The sequence below is a fragment of the Leishmania panamensis genome, assembly GCF_000755165.1.
Source record: "Leishmania panamensis strain MHOM/PA/94/PSC-1 chromosome 29 sequence".
NCBI lineage: Eukaryota > Euglenozoa > Kinetoplastea > Trypanosomatida > Trypanosomatidae > Leishmania > Leishmania panamensis.
The window spans coordinates 635,492-651,762 of NC_025875.1; the positions used below are offsets into that span (position 1 = coordinate 635,492).

At 59.4% G+C, this 16,271-nt stretch overlaps 2 protein-coding genes across 2 annotated transcripts, besides 1 other annotated feature; both read right to left on the bottom strand.

Moving 5' to 3' along the window:
* Nucleotides 1–143: 143 nt before the first annotated feature.
* LPMP_291500 (phosphatidylinositol 4-kinase alpha, putative) lies at nucleotides 144–7,076 on the bottom strand (the record flags this gene model as incomplete). Its single annotated transcript, XM_010702454.1, has 1 exon — nucleotides 144–7,076. One exon carries the CDS (start codon nucleotides 7,074–7,076, stop codon nucleotides 144–146), a length of 6,933 nt encoding a protein of 2,310 aa, XP_010700756.1.
* Nucleotides 7,077–10,011: 2,935 nt separating this feature from the next.
* Nucleotides 10,012–14,145, bottom strand: LPMP_291510 (hypothetical protein; the record flags this gene model as incomplete). Its single annotated transcript, XM_010702455.1, has 1 exon — nucleotides 10,012–14,145. One exon carries the CDS (start codon nucleotides 14,143–14,145, stop codon nucleotides 10,012–10,014), a length of 4,134 nt encoding a protein of 1,377 aa, XP_010700757.1.
* A 750-nt stretch (nucleotides 14,146–14,895) lies between these two features.
* Nucleotides 14,896–15,446: a repeat region.
* Nucleotides 15,447–16,271: the final 825 nt, after the last annotated feature.

Here is a 16,271-nt window from a genome sequence, read left to right on the forward strand (position 1 = left end):
AAAATGGGCACAGTGAAACAAGAGGACAACAAATTGAAACCTAACCCCCACGATCCTCCCTTAAGGGGTTGGGGGGGGGGGGGAAGGTGCGACAGCGACACCCACGCCCTCCCACACGCTCGTGCGCCCATCCATTATCACCTTCACATTTCGATGCCCTCGACAATCTTTTGGTAGTAGTCGTACAGGACGGTGCGGTAGTTCTGCCGCGATTTGTGGATAAGGCGGCGCATATAGTGGGCAGCGTCGATTTCATTCTTGTCAATGGCCAGTCGCTGCGCGAGGTTGGCGATTGTCTTCTTCGGCTTAAAGCACTGCAGGCCGCTCTGGAGCATGAGCTCTACCATCACGCAAATCTCACGAGCGTACTGCCGCACGGCGAGGTAGCAGCGGTTCACAAGGGTCTTGAAGTAGATGTAGTTCTCTTCGTCCACAAGAGCGCGGGCGAGCGTCTTGCTCTGCAGTGTCGATTCCCCGCTGACGTTCTTGCCGATGAGCTGCACCATCTCTGTCGTCAGCTTGAATGGCGACGACTCGAAATTAATGTCTCCGCCCGGAGAGGTGTCGAACAGGAAGCCGAAGTCGATGTGGACAAGATTACCTTCCGCGTCGATCATGATGTTGCCATTGTGGCGGTCCTTGATGTTGAGGATGAAAGAGACGACCGAGTACGCGGCTGTGCTCCTCACGAAGTTCTCGCGAGCGCGGCGGAAGCCAGCGGACTCGGGATGGCCAAATGTTTGCACGAAAAACTCCGCGATGTTTGACTCGATGAGTTTGCCGATCTCGTTCCGACTCCTCGACCGCGGCACGCACTCGATGATGCCGCTATCCTGCCCGGTCGTGACGACGCGGTATGGGTAGAGAAAAGACTGTACGCCAACGGAGCACAGAATACGCTGCATGAGACCGATGAGCTGCAGCGCAATCTGGTCCTGTCGGCAGTCGTCGCCCATCTTGAAAATGCACGCCTTCACCACCGGGTGCGCCACGGTGTTGCCGTAGTTGTTTCCCGCAGCGTGCTCCTGCTCGTCAGCAGCCGCCAAGGCGAGCTCGTCTGGCGTGCGCATGTCCTCCGTTGCGCGCGGCACGCACGTGAACTGCACCAGTATCGGGCATTTGGCTGCACTCTGCATGGCGCCAGCCGTGTGCGTGATGACATCAGTGATACGGTAGTTCGAGTCGGTGGGGAGGTACAGATGCTGCGTCTTGGGCAGGGCGTGGAAGATGTCGTCCTTCAGCCTCAGTCGAAGCATCGCCTTGCGCTCGGGTTTGTCGAATTTCATCATTTCTCCCGACAGCGACGTCACGAGACCCACAAAGAAAAATTCGGACTTGTAAAAGGCCTCTTCATTCGGCGTGAAGGCTGCCTTGACACGCTTCTCGAGTTGCTGGCACTTCTTCGCCAGGGCACCGCTGCCCTCGCCCTCCGTTTGCAGACTCCAGAGCAGCTGATGCGCAAACATGGTGCTCTTTGCGCTCGTGCGCAGGAGGAACGCCTCAATGCTGCCACTTGTGTCCGTCGCCAAGAGCTGCAGCAGCTGCGGCAGGTAGAAGATGAGCCGCTCGCTGCGCTGCGAGAGCAGGCTGTGGATGGCGTAACTCATAACCGACTTGTACGCGGTGTACCGCGGGTCAAGCAGGCCGAGGGCTTGGATGATGGTACAGGCGCGGAAGAGGAACAGCCGCGGCGCACCAGCGCGCAGTACGTCCTCCGTAAGGTAGAGGTCCACAGCCTCCGCGAGGTTCGAGTACCTCTCTGGATGCGCCACGACGTGTAGCGACGCCGCCGCCCGCACTGCCGGGATGCTTGAGAAACGGTAGACCATGGCGACAACCACCGCCGGGCTGTGGTGATCAGCGCACTCGATCAGCTTCCCCCAGCCACTGGAGGGTGTTGTGTTGGGTATCTTGAGCGTGCGGCGCGGCGTGCGCCAGACGTTTAGCCGAAGCACCTCGTGCTCCACGAGGACGCGCAGCAACTTCAGCAAGCCCTGAAGTCGCTGTTTCTCCTGCGCGATAGTCATCTGCAAGCCTGCCTCACCGCCGTCGGCTGCCTGCCGCACCGCAGCAATGCGTTCGTGCACCCCGCTCAGTGACTCCCAGTGATGTACGACTGACTTATTCCGCTCGCGGTGCACGCCGCTGTTGAAGTCGAGGAAGCCGAGAGTCGTGCGAGCGAGTAAATCACCTTCCTCCTTCACCAGTTGTGACAGCGAACTTACCACCTTCGCCTCTTCCCTAGCCGGCACAGGATCCTTGGCGTAGTACCAACTCGGCGGCGTCTTGGTGAACCACCGCAGCAGTGCCATGTACCACCGCTGGCGCAGTGCACCAATCGCGGCGAACGGCACTATTGTCCCGAGGCCGGCGCTTAGACGGCGCACGTTTGCTTCCCGGAGCAGCTGTGCAACGCTGCCGACTACAAGCAAGCAGCGCATCGTCTCGCCAAACATGCCATCTCGTAGAGACAGCACCGCGGCAAACTGCATAATGTGCGCCGCGACCAGGTACAGCTGGCGAAGCACCTCGGGACTGAGGCACAGCGGGTTGCCCTCCTCCACGTACATGTCGGTGAGAAAGGAGAGGAGAAGTTTGTGCGGAGAGGCGGTGTAGACTTTGTCAGCCACGTACACAGCAGCCTCCTCCGGCATACCGATTCTTCTCTGCCCGCTCGAGGACGCGGTGCCATGGAGGATGGGCACCTCACCCGATTGCACCATCCGGTTCATGGAGGAGCAGTGGCCATCAAACAGCCCCAGTCGGTTGGTTGCCGTCCATACGAGTGCCGTGTCCAACTCCTGCAGCATCGGTAACAGGTAAGTTTCTCGGCACTGGCACAGCAACCACTTCCAGCAGAGAATCGCGTCGTACAACACATCAGAGCGGAACGTCCGCACGGCACCTTGCACCATGGACTGCAGCAGCTGCCGCCGACCACTGAGGGTCCCGTTGCCCGTGACGAGTAGCGCCACTGCGGCTGCGAAGCTCGCTGCCGTCTCCGCGCGGTCAGGGGCGCCGCGCAACAACGGCGTGGCATCCACTTCACTCAGCGCTACAGCATCCTCGTCGCCAATGGTGGAAGTTTCAGGTGCCAGCACAGTGTCCACGGAGTAGCCAGTCTCCACGAAGAGGGCCCGGAGAGGCCGCAGGAGACTCGACTGGAGCCGCTGCGCCACCGCCGTCGCCAAGGCACACCTGCTGAGGTGCGTGGTCGCCAACAGCTGCGCCAGTACGGTGCCTTGCATCTGCCCAGCGGATGTGTACCAGCTGGCGACCTGCATCGTGCCCTGCGCACGGCCATGCAGCAGCAGCGTTTGCGCATACTCAGCGGCGACGACATGACCAGCAGCCTCAGCCCCTCGCATGACGGTGATGGCGCCGTCGTCCAATTTGGGTGATGACTCCTCAAGCCCGTACTGGGAAGACAGAACGGCAAGTCGGGACCCAGCGTGGCGCCTGCCAGGCTGCGTCGCCGCCTGCTCTCCGCACTCCTGCTGCTGGACGACCATGAACTTGATGGCGGTCTCAAAGAGAGCTATTGGTGCCTTCTCCCGCAGTATGGCAGCCCACCGCTCGGCGACATCCGCGACGAACAGCACGTGCTGCTGGCGCTCCGTGCTGTGTGGGTCGGCAGCCACCGCAGGGGCCCACACAAATTGCACGTGCTCGCAGAGCGCCTCAATCTGCCAGGCTGTGCCGGCTTCGAGGAGATCTAGCACGCACCATAGGAGCGGCAACGAGCTGGCGTAGGCGGCGTAGGTGGGGAACGACCTTACCACGCGCACCACCAGCTCGCTCGCCGACTCGCGTACGGACCCGATCGCAAAAATCAACAGAAAGACAAGCTGCATCAAGTCAGTACGAGTGACCTGGAAGGCGACGCCCGGCAGCATGCTGCGCACCGCTTGGATATAGTGGTCGCAAGCCGTGTTGATGATGTGGCCCAGTGCCATCGGTATCGTAGCGCTCGCGACAAACTCACGCACCTCGAAGTGACGGTAGAACGTCAGCTGCGCCACTGACCCTGCCGCTGCTCGCAGTATCTCTAGCTCCGCCACGCACTGCAGCAGCATCAACTCCCCCGTATTTAGTCGCTTCCAGCACCCCTTGCTGCCCCCACAGAGCCGCCTCAGCGACTTGCGCAGTAACGCATGCACGATGCCACTCTTTGCGGTGACGTCAGTGGCCGCGACGGGGAAGCGAAGCACGCAGGCCAACGTGTGGCGTAGGAGCACGGCGATATCGGCCATGGCCTGCTGAACATCAGACGAGCACATGCGCAGGAGCGGTGCCGCCGAAGCGGCGATGAGGCGCAGTAGTTTGCACTGCTTCGTCGACAAGATCGGCGCGCGATTGAGCCCAGTCGCAGCGGCCGCCGGGTTCGTGTTCTCCAGGGGTGCAATGCCCCCATCGTGCACCGCCAGGAGTGCCTCTGCCGTGTACTTGTAGTAGGAAAACATCATCCAGCATGAACGGAACAGTGCCCAACACTCCAGTTCCATCTGCTCCTCCAGAGAGCTGGTTCCAGCGCCGCCGCTGCCGCCTGCCTTGGCCGCCACATGCACGCACGATGGACGGCGATAGTAATGAAACACGTATTGATCACTCATGATGGGGTCTTCCAGGGTGAGGTAGCGCGCGTACTGATGGTGGCTGCAGAGCTGCTTTAGTGACCGGGCCGGGAACAGAGTGGAGAGGTGGAGCAGCATTGTTAAGGGTTGAAGGAACGGCGACAGCACCGCAAACGCGATTGGGGCCATCACGGCGGGCGTCGTTGCGATGTCCAGTGGCCTCTCGCAGCCACTCGTCGGGTTCTGGTACAACACCCCTGATGACGGCCACGCCACGCTTAGCATGTTCTGGATGACACCACGCAGGAGCAACACAACTGTCATGCGCTCCGCATTGAAAGCGTGCAACAGTCGCCTACGATCCCTCGCCATGGCCGCCGCAGGCCGGTGAGTCTCCTTTCCTGGTTCCTCCACCCCTGTCTCCGCTGCCTGCACCAGAGCGAGTGCCATGCCTGAGATCCTGCGCAGCCGCTCATGCACTCGAAGCACCAAATACAGAAACGCCTTCGCAGCGACCGCCATCACTGGTGTGACCAGGTGGTGGTGGGTTGCGCTCCCCTCTTCGATCCCCAAGAGACGCTCGCGCAGAGAGTCCACGTAGGTGTCGCACAGCAGCTGCCCGTAGCGTGAAAGCTCCTTGCGCTTCGACTCGCCACGATCGTTCGCCGCCGCGCCGTTCCGTATGCGGTTGTATTTCACTTCCCGCGCCTCTGCCTCGCGGTTGTAGTTCTCCACGTCGAAGATCGTCGGCACCAGGATGGAAGACAGAGCCTCAAAACACAGCTCCAGCCGGCGAGCGCGGAGATGCCTTGCAAGCCTCTTCGCTTCTTTCGGATCTGCGGCGTCGACAACTCCCTGCGGAGCTGCGTCGCTGTGATCCTTCCGCGCCAGCGATCTGTGCACGGCCATCTCAGTGTCCTCGGCTCTACGACGTGCAGAGAGACGCACGACGGCATCCATCACCTCCGAAATGGCAAACGAGCGAATACGTTGGTTTGTTGAGCACATGTACTGCATGCACACCACTGCCGCCATGCCCGACAGGATCGCGTCGCTGCTGGTATTCGAGGTAGGTGGTGTCGGTTCGTGTACATTTGCCACGCCCCCGAGCGAGCTTTGGTTGATGGTGGCCGCCACGTCCTCAGCAACGTTTGCCTGGAGAATTGTCTGGATAAGCTTGTATACGAGTTCCTCGATGCAGCGGTAGAAATTATTGGAAAAGTGGGCTCGCCTCAGCGGTAGAGCAAGCAGGTCAGTGATGGCAGGGATACAATCGGTATACTGCACCCTGGGCGTCGCTGCCGCCGCGCTAATCGGGCTGATGGGGCAGGGTGCTGCGGGGGCGGTGGGCCGGCTACTTTCCGTTGTTGTCACAGACGTGTCATCGCAGCTGCTAAACACTCTCGCCGTCACGACGCTCAGCACACGCGCCGCCGCTTCTGTGAGCGACGCGCGTAACTCATTTGCCTCCTCGGTTCGCGGAAGTGCGCTCATGATGCTTGTGGGGAGGAGAAGGAACTTCATGATGTTTCCACAAATCGAAATGCGCAGCGACTCCTCTTCAGCGGATGGAATGTACGGGGCCACCGCCGACGCATCGCTGTCTCGCCGTGCGTTACCGTCCTGCCCGCCAAGGGTGTCTCGTCGACACCGATCTGCCCCCTGTTGTTCTGCCTCGAGTTGCAACATGGCGAGAGGGGGGCTACTCTGTCTTCTGGACATGTTCGTCCCCACCGACATCACAACGAGCGACTCTTGGTAGGCGGCCGTGGTGCTCGTAATGATGTAATAGCATCGCAGCCGTTCTACCTCAGCCTGGAGGAGATGGTGCACGAGAGTGTGGATGTTGTGCCGAAACAGCGTCAGATGGTGCCTCTCGGCGGCGCTTGCGGCGTCCTCCCAGGAGCCGATGGTATCTTGCAGAGCCTTCCAGAGGAGCTCAATGAGCTGATCGCCCTCCGTGAAGTCCGGCATCGAGCCGAGGTCGACCACTTTGGACGCACACTCCCTTGCTACCTCCTGATACTGCCGGATGAGCATTGCCAGCGTGGCGGTCACAACGTGGGCGTGCAGCTTCTCTCGCTGGAATAGGCCGCGGACGACATATCGTTCCTGAATAATCGCTGTAATCCAGTTGTTGGTGCGTTTGTAGTCGATCACGCGGGAGCAGCGGATGGCCTCCAGCAGGATGGAGAGGACGCGTTTGTACGGCAGTTCCCGCCGGTGATCGGACGTGGCGAATGCATCGGTGAGGTCATGCATGTGGGTCACCAGCTCTGGGCCAAGGTAGACGAGCTGCTGCGAGTAGGTGAGTGAGATGCCGCGTAGTACGCCGAGCGCGACAGCGTCGTGTACACACTCGTCGATGCTCTCGGGGATGCAGCGCACAAGGGTGGCTTCGAGGGCGCGGTGGCCAAAGCCCACAAGGCCCCAGTTCTTTTCACGTGCCAAGGGCGCCTGTGACGGCGTTCTGGCGCCGGCTCCGCCGCCGCCGCCTCCCATTAGCGCTGCACCCGACGCTACAGCGCTGCTGCTGTTGCTGCGGGTACTGTAGGGAATGCCTGCTGTCCCCGGAGCGGTTACGCCAGTCTCGTTCGGGCCACTACGTGCATCCTTCTCGTCCCCTTCGCCGTCATCGTCGTCGCGCAACTTCAGTCCGCATGCGATGAGCGAGGCGGTAAAGTCCTCAAGACTGACGCTGCCGCAGAGGCGGAGCGAGCGCAGCTTCGAGAGCAGGGCTGTGTAGAGGACACTGCACTCCGTGAAGAACCCTTTTGTGCGATCCACAGGAAGCCCGCTGTGTCGGCACGAGACGGCAAAGGCGAAGAATGATACCATCGCAGCCGCGGTATGTTGCGAGATGAGAGACTGCGCCGTCTCAGCGCGCGTAAGAACATCGTTGAGCCGTGAGAGCCGCAGAAGAGTTCGCACTCGTGGGTCGCGGAGAATATCAGGGCCGTGACCGGTGCTGCACATGTGGATCCCGCCGTTGAGGGCAGGGGTTTGTGTGGTGGCTGTGGCTACCGCGGGTGGCAGGGAGTCAAGCGCCTTCGAATTAAGCTCGAGCAGCCGATCTACCATACGCAGATACCCTGTGTCCACCCCACCACCGCGGTGCATTGCAACCCTGCCAGAATCATTCCAGCCCTCACCATCGTTGGCATCCGAGTTGGCTAGGTCAAAGCATCTACCTCCGTCGCTGCTGCTGCTGCTACACATGTCCTCATCACAGGCGTGGCGGGACCACCACTTCCTGCCACCACATACGTGGGACTCGGACGCGGGTCCCGGGGGGCTAGCTGCGGCAGATGAGGTCGTCCCGGCGAACTCATTCGCCAGAAGCTGCGCAAGTACCGACGCCATCACGAGCGTCGGGCTGCTCTTGATCCATGCCGGAAACCGAATGTCGTTCATTGTCTCAAGGCCAGCCACAGTGAAACCTCCTAGTGCGCTTTTCAGTAGGAAAACGTGGCGAACCGATTTCGCCCACGATGCGGCCTATTTGATGGAGGAGGAAAGAAAAGATCTCGTCGCTTGCACTTGTGGGTGCGTTTCCTGGTTCCTGGCAAAAGTGCAAGAAATAAAGGGCGAGGAAGGGGAGTAGAAGGCCAAGGCCCACCGTAGGGCTACTCCCTCGACAGACAAACACTCAAAGAGAAAAGGCAATGGCAAACTGTAGAGAGACGAGCAGTGGGTGGTACGTAAGAGAAGAATAGGTCACAGGAGGGGTGTATGCCTACGCACCGGAAGGGGGGGGGTGCAAAGAACAAAATTGAAAACACGCACGCCCACACCCACACCCACACACACTCACAACATCCAAAAGCGCGCGTCTCTTTCGCTGTGATGCACAACAACTCATACACAAGAGAAGCCCCACAAGAAGAAAAAGACAACGAGCGAGCGCAATTGGGGGTTCGAATACAAAGAGAGAGGAAGTGAAGGAGAGAGCGAGTCAGAGACGTGCGCTTCTTCCTGTGCTCGCACGTGGATGACTGCTTTGTGGTTATACTTGCGTGTGGGTGTGTGTGCTCAACTCATGACGGGGCATCACATGGAGGCAGCACGGATGCTCCATGAAACACCGCAGAGGAAGGGGGGGGGGGGAAGTAGTCAGGAGGAGATTCCACCAGAGGATGTACATGCCATTGAATATGTGTAATCACGAGAGAGAAAAAGAAGAGTTGGGGGGAGCGAAGTGAAGGAGTGTATGTGTGTGGGTGCGTGTATGTCGATACACCGAGATAGAGGCAGATGACATGAGGGAAAGTTATAAAGTAAACGTGAAATGCAGACGAAAGTCCCAGGCCTGAAGGAGTTCGTCCCTTTGGGTAGTCCAGCGAGAGCGAAAGGAGGGCACAGAAGTAGCGGAGGCAACCCTGCATGCGCGCTACCTTGATCGGTGCATCATACTCTTCCGGCTCTTCTCCATTACCTCCTTTCTCTCTTTTCCACCTCCAGTCATGTGTGGCTGCGCTGAGGGTTCTCGAATTCGCACGCATAAAATGCAGCAGGGTGTGCGTGTGGCACCTCAACCCTTTTCTTGTCCTCACGTGCACACGGAGAGAGAAAGAGGGGGGGGGGGGAAGTTGGAGAGGAGGGAGAAGAGAGGTGTGTTTGTGTGTGTGTGTGTGTGCCTACGCGCAGTCTGTAAAGTGGGTGGGAGGCGCACCTCTCGCCCACGACAGCGCATTCCAGAGAGGCTAATGTGTCTTCCAGTTTTGTTCGTGTCTGGGGGGGTCTGTGAAGTATGTGAGCGCTTCCTTCATGGCAAACAAACCGAAAAGAAAAAAAAGACATCACACCAAGTCCCAGCGATCTCCCGGGCCCTCGCCTCTACACAGTCCACCGCCTCCTTTTCCAAGCCCCGAGGGTAGAGAGAGGCGCGCGGGTATGTGTGTCGAAGACGTAGCAGACGCGGCGCGCAGGAAACAAACAATAAAGCACAACACCCTTCACATCTGTTCGCTCTCCTTTCATTCAGACAGGGCGCCGCACATCCACACATACGTCCACGGCCATGTCAGTCGTGAATGCCTCCGTGTGGGTGCATTGCAGTAAAGATGCAACAAAGCTGTGAGAGAGCCGCTCCTAAAGTGCACACCCACACCGTTTGTAGTTCTCCCGCGGAGAAGGCACATTGTGTGTGCGTGTGTGTGTGTGTTTGTGCGTGTGTTTGTGTGTGTGAGTGGGAGTGAGAGCGAGGCGCTTCAAATCTATCTAGACTTTGTGGCGCACGTTCTCTCGAGCAAAGCGTGGACAAGGAGTGCACAACGATGGCATCCGGGATGAAGTACCGAATCAAAGACAACCTCGATAACGATCTCCGGTGGGGATGAGGGAGAGGGAACGGGAGGAGTGGTTACCTTGCGTCAGCTACTGATCCCTACGCTCTAGCCCACCACATACTCCCTCCTCTAAATGCCCTCTGAGGCTTCTACGCGCTTTGGGGGTCTGATGCACCTGGCGAGCGGTAGCCCGGCTGCATTGTCTCCGCTGCGTGTAGGGCTGTTTCGAAGAGGTTCTCCAGCGCCATCACGGCGGCGCGGTCCAGTGCTTCTGTTTGGGTCGAGGTGGAGGCTCCGTATCCCACCAGCTGTGTGCTGCCGTGTCGTGTAAGCAAACCCCGCTGAAGGTAGAGACGATACTGGAAGCCGTGCGTCGTGTCATACGAGCTCTGAACGCGGATGCGGTGGTCGCGCATCGGGTAGGTCTCTTTCATGCAGCGTAGTAGCAGGCGAAATGGGGGTGGCGGATGGTTGCGTCTGGATTTGGCCAGCAGTGCCAGCACGTCGCGGCAGGCATCCGGCGGGAGCTGCTCAATGACCGGCTCGGAGAGAACTTCGCTCGCCACCGCTGCTGATGCCATATCACGCTTGATAATGTACTGCAACACCCGCGGAAAGCTGCGGCGAGTCGCCAGCGTGAGGGCATCTCGAGTGCACCGGCGCTTTGATGTGGCGACCGCCCTGGCAATCGGCAACATACCAAAGCGTGGGAGGACGACAGTGCCAAACCAGTAGTTCCCCACCATAGTCAGGATTACGTTCACCGGCGCAGCGGGGTCGTTCATCACATCTTGTACATCAACTACCCCAAGAGGGACTGCGCCACGTGCTCTGGCCGGCTCGCCCTCCGCGCTGCTTGTTGCTGCAGACTCTGCCGTCATCGAGACGTTCGCATTATGCCCAAAGAATGCCGCAAAAAGGGCGAGGCACAGCTCGCGGTTAGAGCCGGCGCCAGCCACTGGGTACGTTTCGTACTCGGTCCATAACGTCTCGGCATCCGCGCCGGCGAGGTGGCAAGAGGCGGATTTGAGTGCCGTCACCAGTACCGGCACAGCTTCCGCATCAGCCGGCGTGGTGGCACGACTAGAGTCGTAGTCAGCGATCAGAATGTTGCCGCGCTCGCCAAGGACTTGCGCGCTGTACGACAGGCGCAGAGGGCGCAGCAGCAGCTCCGGCTGCTGGCTGAGCAGAATGTTCGTGTCACCGTCCGAGTAATTCATGTCGAGCTCCATGTCATTATCACCGTCGCCTTCTGCCGACTGCAAGCACATCGGATCAGTTTCGTGTGGGCCCTGCTGCCGCGCACGCGCCTCCAAGGTGACCTTCACCGGTGTAATCGTTGCATGGTCACGCTCCATCAGTTCCGTCACATGACCCAGCATCGACCCATCAAAACTCCTATTCGGGTCGTAGAGTCGTGTGCGGCGTACTTTGCTGTCCATCTCAGGGTCGTCGCCATCGCTGCGGTTCAGGGACTGATACACCTCCAGCTCTTTCGGAAAGTACTGCTTCGCAAGTCGGAAGAACAGGGACTTGCGCGCCTGCCGCACCTGCAAGAAGGCAGGGGAGACGGCCACCACGCGTCGTTCCTCCTCCCCCTCCACCTGGGCCTCCATCTCGGCAATCCACTGTGGTAGGCCAATATCCCCGGAGAGGTTGCGCAGCCGGACACGCGGTTGCCTCCACCCGAGGTCCTCCTCGACGAAAGTCATCACCATGGCTACGAAGCCGCTCATGTGCGCAATACGCTTTTCTCGAGGTAGTGCGCGGTAGCGCTGCCCGCGTGCCCCGGTGTCACTGGAGAGATCCACATCGGGGTGTTTCTCGATAACAGCGGCATATTGGCGAGGGAAGTTGTCCTGGATAGCGGCGAGACACGCACGTCGCCACGCCTCTCCTTTCATCCTAGATCGACGCTGTGAGAGGGGGTAGTTCGACTGCCGGCCATTATTAACGGTCACAGTCGATGTCCACTCCTTCGTGGTGAGGTCAAAGTGGTAATGGGTGTTGAAAGGGCAGCCAAGGAGGTGTGTCGTGAGCGAGCCCAGAAGTGCGTAACAGCTCCACTTGCCTCGGTGGTGATTCAGGATAGGGAAGGTGTCGTGCCGCAACACCTGCAGCTCTAGCACGCCAACGCTGGGGAACAGCTGACCCTCGCCTTGCCCGGCGCCCATGCATGGTAGCGTGGTTAGACAATCGCCATACTGGTCCAGTAGGTAGTACACGGCCTGCACATAAGTGTCGAACTCCACGCGATACCGCCCTGGCCCCGCCGTCTGCCACACCAGAGCATTGCTTTCAGCGAAGAGGGAGCCGGTGAAGACAATGGGGAGGTTCGCGGGGATGTCGAGCTTGGTACGTGTGAGAGTCACACTGTTGACCTTCATTGCGTTGGTGCTGGTCTCTTGCCTCGCTGGAGCACCGTCACCGCCGCCGTCGCCCGTGCCGCCCAACTTAATCCAAGCAACCTCCAGCGGCGGCTTGCCAGTAGCGCGGCAGATGTGGTCCACCAACATGTCGAACTGCCACCGCAGACGCCACAGCAAAGGCGTCGACTCCAAGCTCTCAGATAGCAAGTGTGCGTCGCGGTTCCACGCGCTCTCAGAGCGAATGGCGCTCATCGCTGCCGTCTGGTACCCGACGTACGGGGAGACCTGGCGGCGTGCATTGTACACGGCAGTGTTCCCTCGCGCGTCGGTTACCTCCAGCTGGGTGCTGTACGTGGGCGGCTGTGTCAGAGAGGTAAAGGAATTCGCATGCGTTGTCGCCCGTGCCGCTAGCGCGCTGTCTTGTGCCTCCTCCTCCGAGTTGCTTTCTGCGGATGTTGCCTCCAGCTTCTCCCCGGCGGTTTCTTCCCTCCATGCCGCTGTCACTGTTTTCCCCTGTCCCTGTACTAGCGCCGCCACCTCCCGCACGCCTTCCTGAGTCACGCTTGCCGAGTCCATCTCCTCCCCGTACTGTCTCCGAAGCTCCGCGACACAGCGGACGAGGGCGTCGTTCGGGCTGCTGCCGCATGCCTCATAAGCAAGGCGAGGCTGGGGTGAAGTGTTCCACTCCTCCTTGACGTAGCAGCGGCAGCGCCAGGGCGTCGCCATCGCCTCCACCGTCGCGGCACCGTCCATCTTCGCAAGGGAGCGCGACGTGCGAACTTGGAGTGGGGGTTTCACAGAAAACTTGACTGTGCGGCTGAAGTGGGCGCAGAGCTGCCGCAGGTCACTCATGATGGCCCTCAGCTCTTGTTGGTGCGGTGACAGTGGAGAGGAGGCTCCACTCCCGCTGCCTCCCTGATTCAGGAGCCCTGTCGGGTTGGTGTTGCTCCCCTCATGCTGATGGTGCTTTCCCCGCCCCCTACTTCCGCCAAAGCGTCGCTGTTGGTGGTTTGCATGCCCATGGTTACTGTTGAGGTGGATAAACCTGATATCGCTAGAGAGGGCTTGCTGGAGGCATGCCTCTATTGTTTCTCTGGCATGTGAACCGTTTGCGACAGCGAGCTCGATGGGGAAGCCGAACTGACGGAAGGTTGCGGAGACTCGGTAGTAGAACTTCTCCGGCGGGTGTGGGTGAGGCAGCGGTGGTGGCGCTGCTGCCACACTCTCCCCATCGTTCGGTGTGGGCGCCTCTTCGTTCGCATTACAATCGATGTGCAGCGTGGTGTTGCCTGCATCGACTTGCTCCTCCTCGGTCGCTGTTAGTGCCTCGGCATCTGCCGCTGCCGCCGTCGGTGATGGTCGGCGGCGCTGAGGGATACGGTGCAGGACCAGTTTCGCCAGCGGCCCAAACATCTCTCGCAAGGCCACCTCAGCATTCTCCACGTGGCGCTCTGGCTTGTATTCTGTCCCAGCTACTTCACTCAAATGAGCAACAACGCCACCCGCTTCATTCACATCACCGCCGTCACACACGGTGACGTCCTGCGCCTCACGCTGCTGGCCCTGATTTGCCAAGGCTGAGGCCTGCCGTGCACATGACACGAGAGCTGACGACATTCCTGTAGTGGGCGCAGCAGAGATGGAGACAGATAAGGCACGCCGCATGTGCGGGGTGTATTCGCCGCAGCCATCACAACAGCCCCTCATCAAGCATCGGTGGACAACTCCCTGTCGCTGAGCGAGCGGAGGCGAGGAGTGAGTCACGGTATTGAGTGACGGCGACGCGAGCGCGACAAGTGGCGCGGCGGAGACAGCTGCGCAGGTGCCTAAAAATCCCAGAGACCGCTCCAGCAAGATTGCTCTCCACACCCAAGCGATGTTACCATGGAGCACAAGGCGGCGCTGGTGGGGCATGATCACGCTACTGGAGAGTAGGAGTGACTTCAGCGCGTAGCGCACGTGTTGGATATTCCAACAAAACTGCACTCCCTCTGAAATCAGGTGTATGTGCGTGTGTGTGTGTGTGTGTGTGCCCACGTCCACACGAGAGCGTATCTGCCCTCGCGCTTGTATGCTGGTGCGGGTATTTCTGTGTTTTTGACGAAGAACTCGTGTGCGCACCGACGTGAGCCTTACGCGAGCGTGATGAGTTTGTGCGTGCAAGGAGGTGGCGGTTGGCACGTCGTGGGCGTGCTGACGGCTATACCTTTGCCGTTGTGTCCGTTAATTTATGCGTTTGCTACTCAGTCGCGGGCCTCAGAGTCAGCGAACCAGAAGGACCTGTGTTGGTGAATTCCCCAAAACCCACGAGGTAGAAAGAGAAAAGCCAGCCAACAAAAGAGACTGCTGGTGACACGAGGCTTACATAGTTGACCCCACACACATACACACACACACACGTACACACACAAACAGTACAAGGAGAGTGGCAGAACAGTGGCGGTGCAGGGAGAAGAGAAAGACAGAGGGAGACGAATCACGAGAAATTCGGTTTGAGTACAGGCTGTCAGTTGAGGCACCTTGAAATTGATGGAGTTAACTCAGGAGGTTTTTGCCAACCACCTCACCGCCATACGCGCTCACAGAGGGTTGTCCTTTAAAGAGAGATAACAGACACTGGCAGAAAAACAGAGAGAGAACAGATGGAGGTGTGAATCTCCGTCATCTTGTCCAGCGGTCCATTCTCTGCTATGCCACGTGAGCTCAACTCCGCTCCACCGCCACCGCCCGTCACGCGTCCATCGCGGGCTGCGAAGCAGCTGTAGGCACGCGTTACAGCAATGCGCCCGCTGCGTCATCGTCGCACGCCCTGTGGCTCACACGCGGCCCACACACCCCCTGCCCCGCAGGACGCCGCCTCACAGCCACGCCCCTCATGCCGGTCGCCACCTGGTGTATCCACCTCGGCGTGGGCCGGGTGAGACGCGTTCGCGCCACCCTGACACCTCACCCGTCATATGGGCGGCACAAACGACCTCACCGTCGCAGGCCGCTCCAATGCAACGCCGCCCGGACCCTGACCGCCGGCACCACGAGCGATACATCGCTCTGGCCCCTCCCCACGTCGTAGGCACTGGGCCCTGTCACCGCCAGAAGTGGGTCGGCACCGGCAGGGACGGAGGGGGGTGGGGGGTTGCTTGACTTCCCCACACCGAGTGGCGGCACTGGACCCCGTGGACACCTCGTACTGAGGCGTGGTGCCCTCGTCATCAGGGAGGGCAGGAGAGATGAACTAAAGGAGCAGAGGCAGAAGGTGAATTTCATCCCTTGTGTCGCAGTTCTCCACCCCCCCTCTATCGTCAATGAACGAAAGAGAGATGCAGAGAGAGAGAAAAAAAAAGCAGCGGTAGACATGCAAACCATAGTTGCCTGCCACCGTGGTTTAGTTCTTAGTCTTGCTTGTTCATGATCATTTGTTTTTTTTCCTCATCCACTCTTCTGTTCTCTGCGTTACGTATCCAGCGGGATGTGACCACCAACAGCACACGCAGATCCTGACAAGCAGCACTTTGCACACGATACATTCAAACGGCTTGGGTGGAAGAACGAAAACAGACGACACAAGAAGAAGAGGGAGGGAGGGGGAGGGGGGAGGGGCGCATTCAGAAAAGTGCGGCTGGCATTGTCACAGGGATGAGTCCGCCATTGTACTTTGTTGGGTTGTTCGCCTCGCTGCTCCACCACTACGAGTTGTACTAAACAGAAGAAATTTCGAGAGAGCGAGAGAGAGAGGGAGTCAGAGAGGACACATCGTTACAGAAAAAATAGCATGGCAAACAAACAGCACTGGAGAGGAGAGAACAGCAACGGCAACCACCACTACCACCACTACTACTACTACTACGGGCAGTAAGAGAGGAGAGCATACGAGAAGAAACCGGAAGACAAAGCACAACGATAGCCAAAGCGGTGATGGAAGGGTAAAGAGAAGGGGGAGAGGGACGGCACCACGAGCAAGACCTCACCCCCCCCCCCCCACACACACAGAGAATAAACCACCCACCCACCCACCCACCACACACACACACACAGAAGAAGAG